Here is a 25,290-nt window from a genome sequence, read left to right on the forward strand (position 1 = left end):
TCTATTGTACCCAAGAGATAAAGCCATATCCCCCTGTTTACCCAGACTTTGTTCACCTCTCTGGCTACTAAAGGGTTGGAGTGACTTGCTGACTGATCATCCCGTATTCTGTCAATTTGTTATTTCAATGCAATATTGCTTTTAACCGTGCGTGCGCTAGCACCATCAACAACCCTATTATTTCAGGGATTTGTTTACCGTCCATTGGGAATTCAAACAGGAACGTGATCGTGTCTTTCTAGAAATGTTTTTGGGAGAGCCTGGACAAGGAGCAGCTCTTCTTGTGCCGGGGCGAACTAAACGGATATTGCAGCTCCATAAAACAGTGGTGCATATCTGCATTGGCAGTGTCTCAGATCATGTATGGTCATGGCCGGCTAAACCAGCGATAGGTTAATATGGATATCTTCTGCTCCCGCTACTGAAGGTGTATTAAAGCTAATTTTATTCCAGCCCGCATAGTTAAACTGCATGCCCTTGGCTGCTATTTTTATCCCCCCTGGCATTCGTTATCTCTGTGCTCCAGCCGGTCAATGTGAATGTCAAAAAGACTCATTTAGATGTCATAAACCTTCCAAATTTTGACGAATCTTATTTTAACCTTAAATTCTTGTATGGAGTAAAAGCCCCTCTGAGTTGGTTAACCTGTTAGAGTCTTTGAACCATGTGATCGGTCTACATAGCAGAAAAAAAGTTTATAATGTCCAGGGACTGAAGCAAAAAGGATTTTTATATTAAATTACTATATTATATTACATGTTTCGCCAACGAGATGATGACGATAACCATGATGGTAGACATGGCTTTGGGGGCTAATCAGAAGTTATTTTATATATAATATAATATTTTTTTATTCTTCCGCACAGAAGGTGATCGGTGGTTCGACTTAAATCGGCAGAGCTGTCAGCTTCCCCATGCCTCCCTCTCCTCTTGACGGCAGGCTTATTGTGGCACTCTCGAGACCGGTGAGACCTCAGGAACTCAAGCTTTGCTTAGACTCTTCTTTCCTTGAATCCAGCTCGGTTAGCGAGAGCTACAGATCTTTGCTAAGCACAAGCGTAGTGTCTCTAAACGCAGCTAATCTGACGTATATGCCCTCTTCCAACGGCTCTGCACGTTCCCTGGGTTGTGGATGTAGCAGTGCTAGCTGTTGCACTGTGGCAGCTTACGAAAAAGACAGCCAAAGCCAAAGTCAGGCCATAAGTAGCTCCACCATCTCCAGCAGTGTTGCAGGACCCTCATCCTCTTGCCATCCAAACCAAATGGTCAACAACAATGAGGGCAGCGGCACTTTGAGTCCTTCTGGTGGAGTGGGAAGTCCCGTCTCTGGTGCTACCAAGCAGTTTGCCAACGTGAAAATCATCTACCCCAATGACTTGGCCAAAAGATTAACGAAATGCACCAAAACCCACCTCCCAAACCAAGGGCCTGTTATCATTGACTGCAGACCGTTTATGGAGTACAATAAAAGTCATATTCAAGGAGCCGTGCATATTAATTGTTCTGATAAGATCAGCAGGAGGAGGCTTCAGCAGGGCAAGATAACGGTCTTGGATTTGATATCCTGCAGAGAATCCAAAGACTCGTTCAAGAGGATCTTTTCCAAAGAGATAATCGTTTATGATGATAATACCAATGAACCAAGCCGAGTAATACCTTCGCAGCCGCTCCATACTGTGTTGGAGTCACTGAAAAGAGAAGGCAAGGAGCCTCTTGTTTTAAAAGGTACCGTTTTATCTCGCGTCTTGATATGCGTCTAGTCTAGTAATGACTGTACGACCATTGGCATGCAGCTTTTGCATCAGTGTGGCATTTAAAAGGTTAATCCATTTTAGAAATATAGAATTTCGAGGCAGATAAAAACCATTGGGCGTATCTAGTTCGACGATTTTTTTCCTGCTTTAAAGACTGAAATCATAATCAGTCCTTGTCTTAGATTCAGTGTGGCAATTAAGAGGTTAATCCCTCTTAGAAATCTAGAATTTGATGGCAGATAAGAACAATTTGGTCCATCTAGTCTGCCCATTTTTCCTGCTGTAAGATCTTAATCGGTCCTTAGTCTCATCCTAAATTCAGTATAGCTTAATGCCTATCCCATTTAACGTTCCTTACTGTATTAACCTCTACTGCTTCTGCTGGGAGGCTGTTCCACTTATCGACTACCCTCTCAGGAACTTCCTTTCATTACGTGTAAATCAGTATTACTTAAAAGTGGAAACTATCAATGCAGTTGTCTGATTAAAAGTAGGCATGTAAACCTTTGCAATTCATCGCTCTTCCTGAGAGATTGTGAAATGGTTAATTATTCTACCTTTATTTTGAATACACAACTGACTATGGACACATGATTTGTCTGGCAGTGAAAGGGTTGCAGCCTCCTCCTCCCATGATTGCATTTTGACTTGTAATATTACCCCTTGTTTTTTTTTTTTTTTATATAATTCTATTTTGATCCCAACCATCACAGTAGAAGACGGGGGAAATATTGGGGATTAAAAATATTTGGGGAAATATATACATATTTTTATATTAAGTAAAGTATATGATGTTCCACGCACTTCAGGTATAGTTAGTGTATATGCGGAATTTACAGCTATGATATTTGCGATATGGCAACTTACCCAAGGTCGTAGAAGGACATTTACCATTTAACCCTTTGAGAGCAAGCTGTTTGTTGCTTACGTCTGTGGCACCTATAGGGTCAACGTAATACTCCATCAGTTTGATTATTACCAGTTATTATTGTTAGGACAGAAATTGGGGCACTTTGATTGATATATCCGAAAGTTAGGTCTTGGAATAAAACCCCAAATATATCAAAACCACACTTTCCTTTTTCACATTATAGTTCAATACAGGATTTTATTTACACAGCAACGAAAAAACCAGAAGGAAATGATTACAGAGTTTATACAGCATCAAATATTGTTTTTCCCACGCTGCATGTGCTGGGTGTGTGCAGTCCCTCGCTTCCCGTAGACTAATCATTCGAACAGCTCATAGACACGGATGTGGCCCATGCGGCCCCATCTAGTCTGTCCGCTTATCCTAAAGACTCAAACCTTGTTGGTCTTTTCTTAGATTCAGGAGCCGTATGCCTATCCCGTGCATGTTTAAATTCCCTTACCGTATTAGCCTCTACCACTTCTGCTGGGAGGCTGTTCCATTTATCTACCACCCTCTGGGTACCTCTCACTGCAGTGTTTAAAAATTCTATTCTGATCTCTGTACAATCAATGTGTCTTTTTTGTGTGTTACATTTTCATGGAGATATATAAAGGAATACTTACATTGAGGTTCTTAAATGGTTAATTATACAATCAAAATATGGACACGTTTATAATATCTTAAATAATGGATTTATTGGTAAAAGTGAAAATTGTATAAAATTTGTGCTTTCAATGTTTTTTATAGGGTCCCTAAGCAAAAAAAAAACACACACACAAATGGGGGGGGGTTGTTATTAATGATGAACTTTTTTACGGCTGTCATCTACTATTGGAGAAGCATTCTGTGTTGTCTTTTAAGAGTGTCCGATGTCTGCGCATGCACATGCGTGTTTGGGGCATTAACAGGTGCTGGTTGGGTAGCGGTACCAGGGCCAACAAAGGAAAGGGTCTCTAGTTCTTGGGGCACCACCGTCCGTGCGGAGTAGTATTAGGGTGACCACGATGGCCATGTTTTTGACTACACAAGTGCTGCCCCCTGTAGCATGTGGGATGTATAACAGTGTAACTGTTTCGCGTCTGTGAGTTTCTATACCCCACGATCTGCAGGGGGCAGCACTTTACATGTGCAAGTCAACAACAAGTCAAATGCATGCGTGTCCTGGAAAAAAAAGTGACCAACGTAGTCACCCTAGGACTGCATCAGATTATGAAAGTGTTCATTAACGCGGTTAGCGCAGAGGTCCTCATCTCATTAGGAAGTGAAAACAACCGACTGGGGCAACTAACGGTAGCAATGGTGAAATCGGTGAACCTTTGAATAAGAATCGTCAGAGAAGCTGCCAGTCCCACCTTGTTAAATGCCTGTTGTGAGCAAAATTGATCCAGTAAAAATTAGACCTGTGATCGAAAAATGACGAGGTGTCGCTTGATTTCACCCAGGGCCAGAATCGGGTAGCCCTGGCACTTTAAGGCCAGTGGCCACCTAAAGACGTAAGTCATACCTCCCAACTGTCCCACTTTGTGCGGGACAGTTCAAATTTTGCCACTCTATCCCTCTGTCTCTCCAAGCTCTACCTCTGTCCCGAAAAGCTTGTAGGATATTGGGATTCAAGACCCCTAGGACATCGGAGAATGCATGCCCCGCATGTGCAGCACCGCTAGTGACCTCTACCTCCCGGGCTGCGGGGTCCCGATTAGCCCGGGGTAGAAGTTGGGAGGTATGCGTAAGTGCAGCCGCGGCCATAGATTACATTCTCAAGCTCGTGTACCATGAGCCCGGGCATCCGGTCAGTATGGAACAGGCCAGGGGCCCACCGGCCATTTGTTATGCCAGGTGGCCAGCCTGGGCCTGATTTCGCCTATATGTTGGATCATCCGTTAGCCGTTTATTAAACTGGCCCCTTAATTTTATTAACATTCAATAAAAAAGTTAAATATTTCAATAAAAAAATTGTTTTTTTGGTGTGTTTTTATTTACAATGAATTTAATTGGCTTTGGGGGGGAAAGGAGCCACCTTTAGTTCCCCGTCGCATTAATAAACAGCTTTTGCCATCCATGTCTGGGGCATATTAAGGGTGCTGTTTCACTTATTCTGCTGAATTTAAAAATCTTGATAGAAAATGCCACGGAAGAATGACTTTTTCTTTAAATGCCATGTAAAATATTCACTGGAACACTTCATTACCACGTGACCAATAACAGGCTCTGATAGGCTGTTGCCATAGAAACTTATTATTTTTATTCACAAGGACTTTAAATCAAAATCTCCCACACTCACAGATTTCACATTCATCTATTAAAGGGTTTTTTTTATGAATAACTGGATATTCAGCAGGGGAAGCCTTAAATCTATTAGCGCTTTGGTTCTTTCAAACAGATGCTTTTTATTATTCCTTTTGAACTGACCTGATAAGGAAAGAAATCATGTTTTATTACCTTCTTTGTACATTTCGGTTGTTCTTTTTCGGAAATTGTTTTTCTTGCGATATCACCAAAAAATGAAAGTGCAAGATATTTTAAAAATCGATTCTCCAACATAATCTTCTTTTCTTTTATGTCCAGAATTAACACTTTAAAGGAGCCCTGCAGCTGCCTTCCTCCTCCATCGTTTCAGGGTCCTTGCCACTGATTGGCAGCCAAAGCCACCAATCAGTGGCAGGAGAACACTCTCATTGAATTAAATGGGAGTGCTTTCCACGTGGAAATGAGTAGACCCCCCATCGTTTGCCCACCTAGAACTGGAGGGGACTGGTGGTAGGTATGGAGATGAACACGGCGCCTGCATGTAAAATAGCTGGGGGGGTGGGGAAAGGGGCAAATGCAAAAGGGGTGATACTACAGAATCCCCCCCCATTCATTTGCATATGGGAAACCATGAAGATTTAAAGGGACCAAGCAGCTATAATAAGCATTAAAGTGTCCCTTTAAGTGCCAGAAGTTGGCAGATTGCACTTTAGCACAAGATGCTCATTAAACGTGCGGATACCAGCTTGGCATCCCTTCAAATAGAATCCAAGCGTGTATTCCGGTTTGGCTGTTTCCTTGAAAAAGTGTATTTCCTAGTAGTTGAAGGGGCATAGGAAATTGTAGGAGGCTTCAGTAATTTAATAAACCAATTTAATAAAAAAAGTAACTTTTCCTTTAAAGGGGATGATAACTGTGACGGATCGTCCTGTGCCCCAGACTGGACACATCCGCCCGTCAGCTTCTTCCCTCTCCCAGTAAGCGGACACGCTGTGGCTGTCCGAAGAAAGCAGTCACAGACCAGCACTTCCCTCAATCATGAGACAGGACTTCATGCTTTGAGGTTAAAAACAGAACTCTCTTTATTACAAACACACAAAACTTATATACAATCTACATTCACTGTGCACCGAACCCAACCCAATCCTATCAGCCACATCCCATCACAAATCCCATCAGCCACATCCCATCACAAATCCCATCGGTATACAGGGGATGTATCAAGTGAGGGGATTAAGGGATACAATGGGTTTCCCCCACCTGTGTTATCCCCCCTGTAGTGCAGGTGCCGTCTGGGCAGACAGGGCTGTGCTGGCTGATTAAGAGCCCCAGCCAGATTATAGGATCGTCTCTTTGAAGGCCGGAGCTGCAGCCACATTCAAACAGGGTACACATAAATATAATAATAATAATAACAGTGAAGATGAGACATGGTTCTTCACAATAACTATTTTTTTTTTCTTTTAAAACATTTCTGTTATTTAAAAAAAAAACAAAAAAACTATTCCATTAATAACACAATCAAATCGTTCCCTCTGAAAAGCTGCTGTCACGGGGTCAGTAATGGGGTCTTTGACAAGGGCTGGCGTGATTCGAGCGGTCGGGAGCAGTAATTGTTTCCAATTTTCACAATCTATTTCATATGCTGTAGTTGGAGCCTTTACATAGAGGACAAGGTCTTGGGATCAAATCTAAAATAGACTTGTTTGTCTTTTTCGCAACCTTTTAACAATGTTTGTCCGATTTTTGTCTATTTTATATTTAATGTGTATGTTTTCAATTTGCTAATGTCCTGATTTGAATAAACTTGATGGGTTTTGAAGCTTCATAATGGTCAGAAACTTCAGGAATGGAAGCTTTCATGGGCAATAAATATATATATCTATACATTTTAGCATATGTTGGTTGGGTTGGTTGGCCTTGATTTGGAATATTAGAAACGGAGATCAGCGGCAGCCTGTGGCAGGACCAGCAATATCTAATCGATTTCCCGTCCTGATGTTTTCTCCCTCCCCCATCTCTTACAAAGACTTCTCAATTATTAACTATAAGAAACTTAATAGGGGAGAGAATTCTGATGCAGATAATGAGAAATGTTAAGATACACTATATGGATAAAGGTATTGGGACATCTGCCCATTCATCTAGTAGAGCATTTGTGAGGTCGGCACTGATGTTGGATGAGGCGCCCGGCTCACAATCTCTGTTCCAGTTCATCCCAAAGGTGTTCGATGGAGTTGAGGTCAGGGCTCTGTGCGGGTCGGTCAAGTTCTTCCACCCCATGGCTTTATGGAACTTGCTTTGTGCTTTCCTTCATGCTGGAATAGAAACGAGCCTTCCCAAACAGTTCCCACAAAGCTGGAAGCAGAGCATTGTCTAAAATGTCTTGGTATGTCCCCTTCGCATTTGAAAGCCAAAACATTTGAAGTATACGTGTACTTTGTATATACCGTATTGGCTCGGATATAGGCCACACCCTAAAAGTTTGGTGCTTTTTTTAAAGAAAACGTTTTTTTTCTTTAAAAAAGCACCAAAAAAACATGCTGCCACTCTGTCCCCCCCCCCCCGAGATATGCTGTCACTGTCCTCCCTCCCCGAGATATGCTACCACTGTCCTCCCCCCCCCCCGATATATGCTGCCACTGTCCTCCCCCCCCCTCGATATGCTGCCACTGTCCTCCTCACTTACCGGAGCAGACTCCCGGGTGTCTTGTGGGGACGGCGGGGGACATCTACGCAATACGCGTATACAACTTCCGGTGCCGGCACTGGATGTGCCGGCACCGGAAGTTGTATACGCGTATTGCGTAGATGTCCCCCGCCGGCCCCGCAAGACACCCGGTAAGTCGGGGGGGGGGGGGGCCAGAGGTAAAACGCATCGTGCGGACGGTCCGCACGATGCACTTAGACAACCTCCCGTGCCGGCACCCCCCCCCCCCCGTGGGAAGTGCTGGCAGGGGAGGCTGTCTGAGCGTATCGGGGAGTAGGATGCGGGTCCCCTGCACCGCTGCGGGGGATCTGTATCCAAACCCCGCTGCCTGCCCGGCGCCCGGGACTGCATGTCCCGGGCGTCGGGCGCTAGACCCCGAATATAGGCCGCACCCCCACTTTAAAAACTTAAAGTGGGGGAAAAAAGTGCGGCCTATATTCGAGCCAATACGGTATATTGTATCTTTCTATGTGTCCGCCTATCTACCATTCTGGTAACTAGGGGTGGCCAGAAGTGTAAATGCCACCAGAGTCCCAGAGGCTCTAACATTTGTATACCTATTCTCCTGGTGGTCTACCAAGGAAGATGGGGTCCTTGGTGAGCACAGATGTCTCTCATCTATATGCATTGCGAGGGACGGAGGGGGTCAATGGAATTGAATCTATAAGCACCTTTTCAGCTGTTCCTATAAATGTTTTTGTATATTGTGAGCTCCTAGAAAAGAGGGACATCAGGGGAGGAAAGAGGGGCAGAGGTATTTCTGACCCAAACAGGGACTCTCCTTAAGATGGGCAATTGGGAGGTATAATATAAGATCTCCCAACACTCCTTTTTATTTTAGGTGGTGTGGCTAGAGGATGAGTCTGTATCAAGGTGTCTCAAGATTGTTTTTTGACCTGTTGCGTTTAGAATAAGGATGTATTTTATTGACATAATTCAATTTAGAGCATATTTCTGTTGTTTTGTAAACACATTATTGGGGGTTTTTAGGGCCGTAGAACCCTGCGGTACCCTCAGAACATTCTGAGCTTCTAGATGAGAGAGACATAATGGGAGGAAAAGAGGACTCATGAATTAGGGTCCCAAAGAGGGATTGTCCTTCCTAAATAGGCAGACTTGGTGGGTATGATATAACAGGGCATATACCGATACTGTGTGCTAAAAAAATTACTAATTTTGCCATATCGACACATATGGACACAGAGAAACTAAAAAAGAATCAAAATTGAAGGAAAAGGGAATTCTACAAAGCAGACAATGACGATGTTCGGTATCACAGCTGGTCTCTAAAATGCACAGACCTTTTATAGGGGATAACAGCGACAAATGACCCTTAAAATATTTGAAAAATGCACCTTTCAGAATTTTGTGCCTGAAAAACTTGATTCAAAAACGCAAGCAGGCATTGTGTATCTGGTTCTTGAGTTTTTGCTTTCGCCGAATGCTTTAATGTCCCACACATAGATGATGGCTGAGTCACCCCGAACACTCTTTTAACGGTCTATGGGCAATATTTGCTTAATCATGTTTGAGCTCTAGGGGCTACCCTAATATTTTCATCTTGTCTGATTTGCCGGTACTAATGTTTTTTTTTTTTTTGTTTTTGGTTTTTTTTTTGCACATGTACCGTAGAAAAGCTATTCTGTATCTCTTTGGGAAGCCTACTTTATCATCACTGTGGTGTTAGCGTGTGTAGAAGGACAGATCACTCCTTGGTAAACATGTTTCCAGCAATGAGTTCTACTGCAAAAACTCAACGTATTCATGCGCTGGCAACCGGAGCAAATGTCCATCCTGTCCTGAAGATGAACCGCAGCTATAAAAAAATAAATAAAAAAAAAATAATAAAAAAAAATTAATATATATATATATATATATATATATATATATATATATATATATAATAGCGACCGTATACTCTGTGGTTCGGCAAACATTCTATAGCCGTCTGCTTTATTTTAGGAAATGTATTTTCACCCTTTGCAATTCAGTCATAATTTATTGCTAGGACAACTGATCCCGTGTTTTTCTGTTTGTAAACACTGGTTGCTAGCTTGCCAGTCCAAGTTTAAATCCCCCGTCCTCCTTCTGCCACCACGCATTCCATGTTTGGTTCTGCATGTCAAGCAGACGTCTCTGTTACCGTTTCGGTAGTTCAGGATCCCGCTGGATAGAAAGCGATCATAGAACCACTCGGATTTAATTACTATCTCAAATTATAGCCCGGTTATAATGGTGATCCTGGAAGATCACAAACACCGCTTATTTTGGGGGTGCAGGAAAGAATAATTCACTTTTTATTATTATTTATTATATACAGGACTTCTTATTAAATGACATTCTCTGTGCCTCAGGCTTGTTGATTGAATAGCCAATATAATGTTTTACTAACGCAGGATATTTTGATAAAAATGATTTATTGTAATTATTAATTATGTACATATAATAACTGTAATAATGGTTGTAATCCCGTAGGAAATATTCCCGTTTTTCGCAGGACAGTCCTGACTTTTGGGCACCGTCCTACAGTGTCTCTTGTATCTGCCTCGCTGTCCCACTTTCGCAGGCTGTGGGGATAATGGGAAGGTTGGGAAGATTCTCCGATCTCTCCTGACCGCCCATGGGAGCTGTAACGTCAGTAGAGATATGTGCTGATGCAGCTTCCACGTGTCCACCTTGTGACGCTCTGCAGATGGGCGCTGCATGGTGGCACTTTGGGTATGGTGAATGGGTGGTCTCTCCTTGATGGGCCGCCACTAGCCATACCCTTTCAACAAAGGTGTCCAGATTTAGACACCAGAAATATTGGGGTGAGGATATGAATTATTTGTTGGGGGGGGGGTGCGAAGTACGGACGTCTCGTCCAACATCAGCGCCTGACCTCACAAACGCTCTACTGGATAAACAGGCAAAAATTCCCACAAAAACTCCCCAAAATCTTGTGGAAATCCTTCCCAGAAGAGTGGAAGCCGTTATATCTGCAAAGGGGGGACCAACTCCATATTAATGTCTGCGTATTTAGAAGGCGACGTCATCAAAGTCCCTGTTAGTGTAACGGTCCATGTAGTGCGTAGCTACTGATTTATATGCCTGGACGCTTTTCCACTTTGTGAATATCTGTCTACTGGCCGAGCAATGATTAGAGGCAGTATAAATGTGTGAGCTTACAACATATCGTTAGGAACAACAGACACACGTGTCGTTCATCATACGTGTCGTTCATCATACATGTCACACAACTTTTGTTACTATGTGACACAGGATGCACTTAAGGTACGTTACATAGAAGGGTTTTGCTAGACAACACTATAAGAAAATTGGATCTAGCTGTATTAGCCCAGGAGAAAATTGAGTCTTTAGTCAAAGCGGGTACTTTTGTATTGGATGTTAATGTTAGATTAGGCTATTTTGGACATCCCAAAAGCTTTTGGGACATAATAGCCAAATAACAACTCAAGTAGACATCTCCGAAATGAATAAAGCAGTGATACGTGTTATCCATTCATACAATGCAAGAATGGAACAAAGCGTAAATAATTATATCTCTATCCACAAGACATAGATGAAAAATAATATACATCTAACATCTAACATTCACTGAAGAGGTAAATTGTGGGACATTTGCTCAATCCTTTAATTAAGGTCCATGTTAAACAGCATGTAAGGTCTATCTAGGCTGTGTAGCCCCTTTATTTTTTTTTGTGGGGTTTGGGGTCGGAAATTCCCTTGTTTTTGAAAAAAAATGGTGCATTTTGTGCATTAAAACAACATGAAATGGATCAGAAATCCAGCGCAGACGGGGTTAATGTTGTAAATGATTATTGTAGCTGGAAACGGCTGATTTTGAGTGGAATCTCTTCATAGGCATACAGAGGCCCTTTATCACTCCCATCACTCCTGTGTTACAATGGCCCTTTATCACTCCCATCACTCCTGTGTTCCAACGGCCCTTTATCACTCCCATCACTCCTGTGTTCCAACGGCCCTTTATCACTCCCATCACTCCTGTGTTCCAACGGCCCTTTATCACTCCCATCACTCCTGTGTTCGCTGATCCAAGTTTAAGTTTAAAAGAGACAGACACAGAGAGAGCGTGAGAGAGTGTTAGTGAAGCTTTTGATTGCTGTTGACTGGTTAGGGCAAGAATGAGAAAGAGAAGATCTCTGTGTCTTTCGGTTAAGCTTTCAAACTTAATACCTCCAATACGATTGGGCTGTGAATCGGATCGGGGGGTTATGGGTAGAAATACATGTAATTACACCACAGTTGCTGTTTAAGGGTTCCTGACGTCTGTTCACAGTACATCTAACCCCTGCGTGCTTTGCTTTGCTGCGCAGAGAATAAGAGACTTATTTTAGCAAAGCATTCTTAGGAGGTAGAGATGTATTCTTCACATAACAGCAGTCTGGTAGAACGATGCAGGCGAATCGGCACTCTGGAGAGCAAACTCCGTATTTAACGATTGGTTTATTTAATAAAGAAGTATTTGGCCAGATAGTTTTATGGCAAAATGTGGCCTCAACTCTCCGCCATCGCTATATATTATGAGGGTCCGACCTAACTCACTGATTGAACCGTGCTTGATTTGTGCAAAATGATCCTAAAACTTTAACGGGCGAAGGCATGGAGATACATTTATTTTAAGGGTTACAATGTATTAAATTACGTTAAGTAACACTGCTTGCCACCCACCAGGGATCCAGCGCGTCCTTAGCCACCTGTGCTAGTACCACCCGAGTTACCTGGAGCTCAGACGTTGGAGGTCGGCACTCACGCCAGGACAGATAATCCTTGGGTCAGATTCATCCAAAGAGATCGTTTGCGTGATTCCGGCTTACAAGCCTCTCCCTTCCTATATCGCATGTCTCCTGCTCAGTCCACCCTAACCTGAAACCCGGGCTCCATGCGATATCCTATCCCCAATGGGTCGCGATCTAAACTTTAGAGCCCAAACATCTCTATCCTGAACCCATAACCCATTCTCACGTAGTTAAGCAGACCTGGGCTGTTATACTTACTACACAACCGAGCTCTCGCTACCTACTCGCCTCTAACAATCCGGGACTCTGGGCACCAAGTTGCTATTCTATAGCACGGTGTCATGTGACCTTTATAACATGGTGAGATGCACGGACGTCCATGTTTCATGAAAATGCACAGGAGGTGAAGGTGCAGAAAGCCTTAGGATAAGGTTTGGGGTCAGGTTATAGCGGCTTCTCTGTTACCCCAATAGTTATGCCAGTGCCATGATGGCGATGTGTGTGTGCTTGGAAACAATGGCAACCCTAAGTGTGTAGTGTCACCAAAACAGCTAAAATACTATGGTTACACCTTAGATACTGTATATCTAGATGAGCTCAGTCTCTTATTGGCTGTCCATCTCCGTGACATGATGTATTTATATATTATATCTACATTTTTTTCATTAATTAATTAGAAGTAACCCCATGGTTTATTCAAGTTTTTTAAAAACTGCTTAACTATTTCAGCGCTGCACCTTTGTGTCAATCATCAAGTAACGTGGCCGGACTGGCAATCTGGACCTGGCACTTTAAGGCCAGCGGCTGCTTAATGACAGCAGCTTATGGCTGGACATGCGCAGCCAGATGGATTTTTTTTTGCTGACGTAGGGTATGGCTGCTGGAGTGGCAGATCCGATGAGTGTGTGATGCTGTCGGCCAGCGGCCCATCGGGCATTTGCCCAGTGTGCCAGATGGCCAGTCCAGGCCTGACTGTAATAACATTTATAACAATTTAAGTTCTAGTAAAAGCCAGTATTCCTCCGTTTAATCTACGAAGCTTTTTTTGCGATAAAATGCTATATTTAAAAGCCACTGCTCTTTCATTCAGAAGCTCTCGGCTTTTATCTTTAATGCGGTTCTTCTGCCGGTGCTTCGGTAGCAAAAAGTAAAATAAATGACATTGTATATCTGATTCATGGATACGATTTTCCATTTTTTTCCCCGTGCTACGTGTTTTTTTTGGGGGTTTTTTTGCCGCTCTTGCAGCAATCTGTGACACTTCTGTTCCTGGCACACAATCTGCCGGGTCTGTCGTGAGGTTTTTGGCTGATTTCTCTAATGGTCAGAGGTTTTTCGCAGGGCACTGATAGCCTTAAGGCGATGTAACCAGCGGTGCGGAAAAATTGGGCTTGAATGCTGAACCGTTTACAAGAATCTCTGTTGCCACCTGTCACATGTTATTTGTCAGATCGCACACCCAGGTTAAAAATAAAATGTAGGGAGGCTGTCTATTACCTGCTTTATTTAACATTACTTCTGCATGATTGGCTGCTGCCGCCACAATACATTTATTTACAAACGGGTTACAAGTCTTATTCAAATGCCAGATCTAAAGAGTTATATTTCTTATTTTCAAGGTGTTTTGTTACACACGCTATCACACATACACAATCACGCTTACACATACTCACACATACTAACACATTGTCAAAATTCTAATAACTGCAATATTTGATTAACCCTTAAGCACCCAAAGGTTTTGGCCAACAAGAAGGACCATACTGTGTTCAATGATTTTATTTCAGGCCAGTTAAGACACCGTAGTTATGTAGCCGGCTGATCATTTATAATCAAAAATTAAAAAAATTAAAGGGAAACAAAATAATAATAATAAAAAAAAATAAAAAAAATAAAATATAATAATAATAAAAAAAAAAAAATTGAAGCAATTTATAAGCTATACGTATTAATATAAAGCGTAATTCCTCTTGATCAACCTAATATAAAGCGGATTTGGAGCATGACTCTTTTTGTGGACTGTGTCCCCGCCATCCTACCTACAGTCTGTCTACAACAGATAAGTGAGTCAGCAGATGGTAATTACTAGTAAATATTGGAATTTTTTATATTTTTTTATATTGGAAGTAACTATATGTGATGTAAAGGGGATATCGGTGTTATTACACGTATTGCTAGTCATGTCTGCTCTAGTATGTATTCAGTTTTTAGTATGCAGTCAATCACATAATTGTAACTGACCTTGAGCCAAGCTGGAATACACGGCTCACGTTGTATACATATAAGCTTAGTAGATATTTACAGTAAGTGATGTATTACCTGAAATTCAGGTTCCATGTGATTGAACATACACTGGTTTGCACGCGCAGCAGGGCAGGTACGGCAGTCTTGCCTATTATGGATAGAAATAAACATTTTAAAGGGACAATCGTCAACCTCTCCTCTCCACACCATGCGTGGTGGGACGGGGTAATTATATCAACCTATCAATATACGGCCAAAATATAACCCCCCCCCCCCCCTTACCCCTGTGACCTGTTGGTCACAATAGAAAGGGCTTAAAGCAAAGTGCATGCTGATAAAGGATTGTCAAATAGTGTTGAATTGGAGGGCTTATGGGCTCCAAAGTTGTATGCTGGGGAGTGAAGGCCTAGCGGCGTGAAGCCTGCGGATGAGGGTTGAGGGGCTGTCAGATAGTGTTGTGTCTGTGGTGGGGAGTTGTTGTAAATTCTTGTGTACCCAGATGAGGGAGAGGAGGGAAGAGAAAGAGAGAGAGAAGGAAGTAGACAGTAATAAGAAGAAGGAGACAAGAGGGGAGAGAGAGAGAGAAGGTAGTAGACAGTAAGAAGAAGGAGACAAGGAGAGAGAAAGAGAGAGAGAGAAGGTAGTAGACAGTAAGAAGGAGACGAGAGAGAGAGAGAGAGAGAAGGTAGTAGACAGTAAGAAGGAGACGAGAGAGAGAGAGAAGGTAGTAGACAGTAAGAAGAAGGAGACAAGAGGAGAGAGAGGGAGAGAGAAGAACATATCTGTGTAGATCATTTTAATCACCATAAAGAAATAAATATATCTGTGCACCTAATTTCAAGGATGGACACATAAACTAGTCTCACATATAATGCATGTATTATACATGAATACAAAAGTAGTATGAAGTTGTATGTGACGTTTTCATGTAACAGTAATGTGTATTATACATAGGTGAGAATGATAGCCGGGATTTTACCGTAAGCTACAAAATAACTTATTAAGTACATAAGACTATTTGGTTGCCAAAATCGCAGAAATAGCTACAGCCCCATGCGCAGGGAGACGTGATTGATAGAAAGTGGACCCTTCCCTTCCAGAAAGAACATGAATCTAGTTATTAGAGGCAGCAGCTGAGTACTAAGACTAATGGGTTGATCTTCTCAGTAATCATCGTTTAGATACATTTGGTTCATTTGTAAGTATAGTCTGTAATTAAATTATCATCAACTCCTTTTTTTCCCTTCCCCGTAATAAGCAGAATTCGTGTGTCCTGTTAGGGAAAATTGAATTAAATATTGTCACGCGCATTACTAGAGCCTCCGGGGTTGAGCACGCTTTATCCTCCTGATGACTTTCACTTACAGTGATGGACCATAAGACGTGGACCATCATTCATGGTTTCCATACGTCCCATCATTTCAAAAGCCCAAAGACACTTTTGGTTTTAGAGGGTGCCGCTAGAGGTAAGACCGGGGGTCAAGAGATACCAAGACTTTTTTTTATGTGACCGTGACATATTCAATGGATACAATTAATTAACAACTGCTGTTTAAACACACAGTGTTGTGATTTTTAGGACCGTAGAACCTTGTGATACCCTTGTTCCCAGGAAACATTCTGGGGACTTAATGCAGTACCCGTGTTCATCACACACTTGGCCAATGACTTAACATTTATCTCTGACATTTAGTTCTCCCATGAAAAAGAAACAAACACTCAGTTGCATAGCAGTCGTTTATTTGCTGTGAATGGATAGTAAAGAATGTAGGTAAACTTGTCTCTAAATTATTATTTTTTTTTTTTGCATTTGCCCCCTCCCCCCCAGCTATTTGCAGTGTAAGAAGTGTGTTTGGGACGTGATATATTTACCTCCAGTCAGCTGCGGGGCATCTTGGGTAACCCTCTTGGGGGGGGGTCCAACAAGATCCCTGTGCCCCTTATGGAAAGCACTTCCTCTGATTTCAATGGGAACACTTTCCTGCCACTGACTGGCTGCTTCAAATATCAAATTACGAGGGAGTGGGATGCTGCAGCTTCTCCTTAAGGTAAGTATTTTGCACGCGGCTAGCACTAGTATATTGTATCAATCTAAAAACTATGATTAAAGACTAAGATCTTCTCGTTGAGGAATAATTATCATATTGGTTTCTACAATGACTCGTTTCTTCGAGACGATCGATAATGTGCCATCTGTCAAAGCTGCAGACCAGGCTGATAACTTGTACTTCTGCCTGGATTTTTTAGTTTCTGTGTAAACATGTGATCTAAACAAATAAGGAAGATTCTTCTGTATTTATACGGCAGCAAAAAGTTGAGTGGTGTCTGCCAAATGGGAAGGTTCTCCAAAAAGATCTGCCAGGACTCCAAGTCCTTCTTGTCCCCGATTTGTCTACTCTATCCTATCACTAGTATGTACCCCAAAACATTATTTTGTTAGAAAGGAAGGGTAAATATAATGTAGGAACATGTAATGACAGAGTAGGTATTATAGATATATCCAATTATGATCTCCTTTTCTAACATTTCTCCTCCTTTAGCAAAAGAGTTCCCTCCTGTAATCGGTTAAATCCCTTTATATAGTTAAATGTTTCTATCACATCCTCTCTCTATTATTTCCTGATAACAGCAATCACAGTCCCATCATGCCTAGGTTCCATCACTTACACATCCATGCTATCACACACACACTCGCTCATTCATATACTCATTCATTCACAGATTAATTCCCTCAATCACGGATACTCATTCAAACACCCTCCCCACCCCCTTACCTGCACTGCAGCTCCTCGATGCCGCTCACAGACTTCAGCAGAGGGTGCGGCCTCCCTCTGCGTTCAATGGTACTGCACAGAGGAAGCAGGACTGGAGCAGAGTCATGTGATGTCACGTGAACTCTGCTGGGTTCCACTTCCTCTGTGCAGTACAAAAGACCCTCCCACAGGTAAGTAGCAGGGCTCTTGTTGTAGCAGGGCTCGAGGTGCGGCCCGCGTAAGAGCGGTTGCCCTGGCTGCCGATCTTACGCGGGGCGCACCTCGAGGACTCGCGGGCCGCATGTTGGACGCCCCTGTATTAGTATAAAGTTTGTAGAGGAATTCTCGTTATTCCACCAACCACCTCCTTTTAACATCAAAATGTTGAAATTGTGTCTAAAACTATAGCAAAGCACATATTACTTTTATTATTATTATTATTATTATTATTATTCATAGTGCTCCAAAGTTTATTTCAGAAGAGAGCTTTATCACATCTCTACACCAGTGAATACGCCTAGATCTGTATTCGCAACGCCCAAAAAAAAAACCACATTATTTTGGCAATTTCATTAATCAATTCGGGTTAAGGCAGCCTCATTCTCCATATGGTGCCATAAAACTAAACAAGGCTGATTTACAATGGGATAGAAGTACCGTCCTTGTCATTTTTTTCAGTTGAGTAAATTAAATCCCAAGCCACCTGTTACCATTACATCATTGTTCCCAAGATCACAGTTGCACGAAAAGCTTTAAACAAAGTAGTTCTTACATTGTTTGCACTCAAAGAGTTGATGTCATGCCAGCTGATGTCATTGTATGCCTTTGTATAATTGCCATAGTAACCAGGCAGGTGGAAAACCTACTGCTGATGTCATCGTAAATAAAATGGTTAAAAAAAAACCCCGAAAGGAAGAGAGTTTTGAAAGCAGTTGGACTTGTAACTGAAGCCAGTTCCTGGCGCTCGGCATCAACGGGACAGTTGGCAACTATGCAGTTTGCATGGAAAATGTGTAGATCACAACCTCGTGGGGTCAAAGCAGACCCCCAGGACTCCCAGCCAAAAAAAGGGAGTTGTTTAAAGCAGCTGAAATGTCAGGAGCTGCTTGTGACACTTAAAATAACATTTTAATAAAAACTTTTTGGATCTCAACGTTGGTTTATAATTAATACTGTTGGAAAGTAGCGTTTAATTTTTGGCTCTACTCAGACTCCGTTTTTTATATAATATACTCATCTTTAGTAATCCAGAGCCCCTGTCAATTAATTACAGAATTTGGAATTATGTTTCAGATCATCAAACTATTTTTAATATCCGATTAAAAACAACGAGACTAAACACATTTATTGAAGGTAAAGAGTTAATCAAAACCTATATCACCCATATGAAAAAATAATCCCCCCCCCCCCCCCCTAAACCTAATAACGTTTGCGATAACTGGCAATGAGTGTTTTGCATCGCTGCGGAGGAATTCTGGTTAATTCTTGAGGCAATTGTTTTAATTCAACCTCATTGGAAGATGTTCGGCAATCGGATTCGAAGTCAGGAGTTGGCCAAAACCTTCATTTTTTTCCCCTTTGATCCCTTCAGAGGTGGATTTCTTTGTGTGCTTCGGATCATGGTTCTGCTCCATAACCCAACTGCGCTTGAGCTTTTAGGTCATGAGCTGATGGCCGGACGTTCTCCTTCAGGCAGCCCCGGACCATCACATGACCACCACTGTGGTTGCTAATTTGTTTGATGTTCTTATTGTGGGATGCTTTACGTCAGATGTATCGGGACCAATGTCCACAGAATATCATCCCAAAAGTCTTGGGGGTCATCAAGATGTTCTTGCCTTTGTGTTCTTTTCGGTCAGCAGTGGTTTTTGTTCCCCTGGATGCCATTTTTGTGCAGTCTCTTTCTTATTGTTGACTGGTGACCACTGACCTTAACGGAAGCAAGTGAGGCTTGGAGTCCTTTACATGTTAGTCTGGGTTCTTTTGTGGCCTCCTGGATGAGTTGTCGATGCGATGGAGGAATTTCGCTAGGCCGGCGGGGTGAATTTCATGCTGGGATATGCCATGTCAGAACATTTCGTCAGTTTGTAACACTCTGATTACTAAATGTGATTTTATTTTTTTTATTATTTTTTTTTTTCCGCACAGTACAGGAGCCTTTAGACTTTTTTTAGATTTTTTTTTTAAGGTTTTTTTCTGCGTGACACGGCATAGAATATATCGTTAGTCAGCAGCTACAGTGTAGCGGCGGTTTTCATTTATGTTTATTGCGTTTGTTATACAGCAAGTTCTCGTATGACGTAAACATGATTTATTTTGGAAAACTGAGCATTCATGTTAATGTGACATTAAAATATTTAAATAAGCCCACACAGTCTTGCAGTTTATAGCCTGTATCTTTATTACCTCTTGGCACGGCAGACTAATAGCGATACTGAAAGCATATCCAGGTTGAGGAAAAGGCCAGGCATCGTTTTACATGCAGAGATTTGAAAGACATAGAAATAGCACCAGGTGAGTATATTTAGGCTCATGGAAAAAAAATCTGACCTGGAAAAGCATTAAAACTTAGTGGGGTGAGCAAGTCGGGGTATATTAATTGGTCTTCCAGCGCTGAAGAGGTTAAAGAGCATATGTGACTTACCAAATCCTATGTTATACAGTTTTGTACGCTGAAGTACTATAAAAATATGCACTATATGTATATATGCGTGTGCACATATATAGTATAATAATAATATATTATTATTATATATATATAACATTAGATACCCACCATATACGTATATTACTTTTTTACAACCTACTTAATACCCCTTTTATTAAACTGTTAAATTGTCAATTACCGTTTTTGCTTATAAGACGACCCCCCAAAATTTGAATATTAATTTAGGGGAAAAAAGTAAAAGCCTGAAAATAAGACTACCTTATGCTTCTGCTGGCCGGTACTTCCGTGCTGGAAGGTCATGTCACTCCGGCGCTTCGTCATCGAAGCCCCGGAGGAATTGCCAGGCAGCAGCGGAGGTTGTCTACGCGCATCGCTCAGACGTCAACCGGCTGCCAGAGTGCAGGATCCAGGTCCCCTGCAGCGCTGCGGGGGATCTGGATCTTATTCTTAAAGTCAGATCTCTAATTTGAGGTCTGATTATAAGATGACTTCTAATATAAGACGAGGGGTATTTTTCAGAGCATTTCTGAAAAAACATTGTCTTATTCAAGCAAATATGGTAATTACAAATGAAATTGGTACATAACATCTCATAATTTGATAAAAATCATCAGCAAATAACACCCTAATATTCTTACTTCTAACTTAATTAGTCTAATATATTGCATAGGGAAGTTGGCGAGATGAAATGCATAACCTCACCTGAAATTCAAGTTTTAGTAAATAAATCCCAAAAGAGGCATTACATCCCTGAGTATTTGATGACTACGAACTACTAAATATAGCCCCCTTTAATTTTGACTTTTATATTAATCACAATTATCACACCTGGAAACTCATTGCGTTTGACCAATCTTGGCTTATATGATGTGGACTTATGATAAAAAATACAAGCTATAAGTGTTTTCAATAAATGGATGTACTTATGCCAAAAGCTATAACGGTTTCCTTATTAACAATAGAATTTTTAAGTATTAAATGGCTTTCTCACCCACGATATTCACTAATCCCATGCTCTTCTCGCTTTGAAAACGGCATTACATGCAAGAAAATTATAAAGTATAAATGAAAAATGTAACTCTTACTTTTTATATTACTTTATTAATTATTAATAATTTATGCAACTCGTAAGTACTAGTTCTAAATAACCAGATCTACAAAATAAATCACAATGTAGTAAATTACAATGGGGTTTGTACAATTTACAGATATGCCGGGTATTTGTGAATAAGAGTGGGATTCACCCATGGCTAACATGCTCTACATAACCAGACGTAGACTGTGATGTCATGTCTTTAAGAACCCATTTGGTGTCATCATAAGAAGAAGTGTTGAACTGTTATGGGGTCATTGAGAACTTGACCACATTTGGCATTGAGATACCAATATAGATACAATATAGATTATCTTGAAATATAAATCAATTGCATTTATATAGGCACTCCTGCCATCATATGTCATATATACTTAAATCTGAATGTCTACTTTAAATTATCATTTTCTCCCCCCTTTGCAAATGCATGGAGGGATTGAGCAGAGCAGCATCACCCCATGCTTTTGCCTCCCGACGCTCAGCATCCAGGCTTGCAGAAGATGTTTGGTCGAAGACATCTCTTGCTTGCCAAAGTGCCTGCTCGGTAGAATCGCAGCCAGCTGGCTCGCGCATGAGACCCCCACCCAGTGCGGAAAGGGCTCCCCTTTACAAACATCTGTTGGTATACATTTTTGGGCACAGTTATATTGTTACTATATGCTCTTTTTTTGTTTTTGTTTGTTTTTTCAGGTGGACTCAGCAGTTTCAAACAGAACCATGAAAACCTCTGTGATAATTCCCTCCAATTACAAGATTGCTCTGATGGAGGGGGAGCCTCAGCTGTGTCAATCACACTACCTCAATCCGTCCCGAGCACTCCAGACATTGAAAACGCGGAGCTGACCCCGATCTTGCCCTTCCTTTTCCTTGGAAACGAACAAGATGCCCAGGACTTAGAAAAGATGCAAAGGATGAATATAGGCTACATCGTCAACGTAACCACTCACCTTCCTCTCTATCACTACGAGAAAGGAGTCTTCAATTACAAACGGCTACCGGCAACAGACAGCAACAAGCAGAATCTCAGGCAGTACTTCGAGGAGGCCTTTGAGTTTATTGGTGAGTGGTAAATAATTTGCGACATCATATCGGCAATAACTGGTGGAAAGAGCACCTTTTTCGATCATGGAGTAACATTTTATAGTCGTCTGTAGATGTACATCACATGTATTATCATTAAATTAAATGTAAAATTACCCTTACCGGTATTATTTCTGTTGGGCAAAAGCTATACTTAAGCAATATCTTTTCAAACGTCATGGATGGGAAGTTGGAGTCCAATATGCAGGATGGTGGCGGTGAAGTGGTTTCGGAGGACAACCTCCTGTTAGAGGTGGAGCGCCATTGGCGGGCTGAGTTAGCAGGCGCCATGTTCTCTGGTTGGCCACTGGTTCATGGTGGAGAATCAGTGCCAAATTATATTCAGACATGAAGTATTGAGGAGTAGCTTTCCTTCTTAAAGAAGTACACTAAATGTATACGATAGCGGCAGCCATCATAACATCCCATTCTCTTGATTTGCATGATTATTTCTCCCCATTGTCTCTCCCCTACTGTTAATTTGCCCATTGCTGTTCAGACAGGCTTTGTAATGGTAGAGGGAGTAGAAGGCAGAGAATGGATTAGATCATGCTGGCTGTACCACAGACCTCCCCCCTCCCCCCCATCTCAGCTTCCATTTTATTTAAACCATTAAACAAACAAAAAACCCACAAACTATAGAAAGTGTCCATTATAGAATTAAGAAGCTGTGACGGAGACAAAATCATATAGACATTAGTGTATTAGCCCCTTCACAACCTCCTTGTGCCTGTGGCCGGGAATGATTGCTTTATGTGTCATCGTGAAAGCTATTAATTTGCAGCTTTACAAGTTTTTAATCTAGAATAACATGTAAGCATTTACAGCAAAAAAAAAAAAGGTTCTTATAAAACCCCCTATATTTATGGCAGGGGTGGAAGAAATTATATAGGGATTTGTCGAGCCCCAATTTCCAGTACTAGAAAAGTATGAACGAAGAGAGTAATCTCTTACTAAGCCCCTGCTTGAAATTACTTTCTACTAAATGTCAAGTTAATTTTAGTGGAGGGAATATCTTTTGATTGGGTGCAAAACACGTCTTGATATTGAAAGATTTATAACGTGTTTTCAGAAAAAAAAAAAGTACATAAGTAAGAGTTTTACCTTCTTTGCATTCGAGTGTTACAAGCTGTGAAATAAAAAGAAGAGCGATGCCAATAAGAATGTATTTCAGTGTAAGCGTGAGTGGATGGGTTGTACAGTTGGCAAAATGAACAAACGGCTAACTTTTGATTGGTTCAAAGAATATATATATATATATATATATATATATTTTTTTTTTTATTTTTTTTTATTTTTTTTTTATTTTTTTTTTAAAGTAATCAAATTAAAAATAAGTTATTACTTTGTGTTAGCAGAATTCTATGGGACATGGTGAGAAAAAAGCATCAAATACAGGGGAGGGCGGATAAACTTTTAGGCTGGGACAAAAATATGGGTGCCCAAATCATTTGGCAAAAAGTTGTGGCAAAAAAATGTTGGCTCAAAAGTCCAACTCGCAAATTCACTGAAGCCAACTAGCATTTGCACCCCAAAAAAAATCATACACAAGTATTTTAAAAATAAATTGGGAGGGGGGGGGCATCTATGCCAGCCCTCATTTCATACCTGTTGAAGTGAGCGGAAATAACCAGCTTAAGAAAACCCTTTTAGATCCCATCCAGTTCCTCTCCCCTTCCATCCATTCCTGCCCTGTAGGATCGAGAGATTAGGAAAAAAAAAAAAAAAATATTGGGTTTAGTCAAAATTTTTAGAATTTTATATGATTCATTCTATTAAATTTAAAGTCCTGGAAACGATCCACCAATTATTTCGGAGGTATCTAGTGTCTTACTATCTAGCATTGTCTCTCTCTCTCGTTAGGTAGCCATGTACTCCTTTCCTGTAATCAAGCTGTATTTCCATTTCTTTTTAGAGGAAGCCCACCAGTGCGGGAAGGGTCTTCTCATTCATTGCCAGGCCGGCGTTTCGCGCTCTGCCACCATAGTCATCGCGTATCTAATGAAGCACACAAGGATGACCATGACTGATGCCTACAAGTTCGTCAAAGGAAAGCGACCAATCATATCTCCCAATCTGAACTTCATGGGACAGTTGTTGGAATTTGAAGAGGACCTAAATAATGGAATTACACCCCGGATTCTCACACCAAAGCTTATTGGGGTAGAGACCGTCGTGTAGCAGAAGATCAATTTTTTTTTTTTTTCTCCTTCAAGCAAAAGTGTTCGAAATAAAATGATATTAAAGAAAAAACTTTCTTACCTATTTCTGGATGAAGATAATACCAGGAATAATAAAAAAAAAAGTGTAAGGGTATAATATTGGTAAATAATGACTTTGGGTGCTTTTCTGGTTCTAATCATGGAACGCAAAAGATTTAAAGCTTAAAAAAAAAGATAATTCTGCTTAAAAGCTTATGAAAGGAGGTCTGTGCAGGTTCATGGACTGGGGTAACTAATGGAAATCGAAAAATAAGTATCCAGGTATGGACCTTAACTCCAAAGACAAATGACAAATGAAACCATATCTGCCATAAGAAATATATATTACGACGAAAAAAAAAAAAAAGAAATATCTCCAACTGTTAAATCTGGGTGTGTTCTGTTATATTTTTGTATTGGGTTGATAAGGTTTCATAAATAAGGAACTTTGACCATTTCTTGCCCCTTTGCGGCATATCGTGCAATAATTTTGTCTTGAGCGTGAGATCTGTTAGAGCGGGCTGAATGTTCTAAGTGGGTGGCGTACTAGAGAAGGAGGAAAGTTTAAAACAAAAGCAATTATTATATTTGTTTTCATTTGAATCTGGTTATGGTGCCATAAACCTTTTGTTAAATATGTATATCAGAATGTAAAAAAAAATAATAATAAGAGGTTTTATTTTAACTATTTTTTGCACAAAAAATATAGCTGTGTTCCCATTGTCTGTGTAAAATGTCATTTTGACTATAAAACTGACAAAAAAGTTATTTTGACAACGCATATGTCTCATTTATTTCTATTTCTATCTATATTTGGTATATTATTGAACAATGTGTGTTTTTGAACCCCTTCATGACAAAGCCCGT

General features: G+C 41.0%; 1 protein-coding gene across 1 annotated transcript; it reads left to right on the top strand.

The window, feature by feature from the left end:
• Window positions 1–908: 908 nt before the first annotated feature.
• Window positions 909–24,403, top strand: LOC149278170 (dual specificity protein phosphatase 10-like). The gene is made up of 3 exons (XM_089502283.1): window positions 909–1,725; window positions 21,833–22,201; window positions 24,138–24,403. Exons 1-3 carry the CDS (start codon window positions 915–917, stop codon window positions 24,401–24,403), a joined length of 1,446 nt encoding a protein of 481 aa, XP_089358409.1. The 5' UTR covers window positions 909–914.
• Window positions 24,404–25,290: the final 887 nt, after the last annotated feature.

The sequence above is a fragment of the Sceloporus occidentalis genome, unplaced genomic scaffold (assembly GCF_023333645.1).
Source record: "Sceloporus occidentalis isolate IW3139 unplaced genomic scaffold, rSceOcc1.0.p SCAF_199, whole genome shotgun sequence".
In the NCBI taxonomy this organism is placed as follows: Eukaryota; Metazoa; Chordata; class Lepidosauria; order Squamata; family Phrynosomatidae; genus Sceloporus; species Sceloporus occidentalis.

Excerpts from the sequence above, each read along its gene's own strand:
- LOC149278170 (XM_089502283.1), top strand. The coding sequence starts at position 915 with ATGCCTCCCTCTCCTCTTGACGGCAGGCTTATTGTGGCACTCTCGAGA. Across the intron at positions 1,726-21,832 it reads GGAGCCTCTTGTTTTAAAAG|GTGGACTCAGCAGTTTCAAA; the intron begins GTACCGTTTTAT and ends TTGTTTTTTCAG. Across the intron at positions 22,202-24,137 it reads GGAGGCCTTTGAGTTTATTG|AGGAAGCCCACCAGTGCGGG; the intron begins GTGAGTGGTAAA and ends ATTTCTTTTTAG.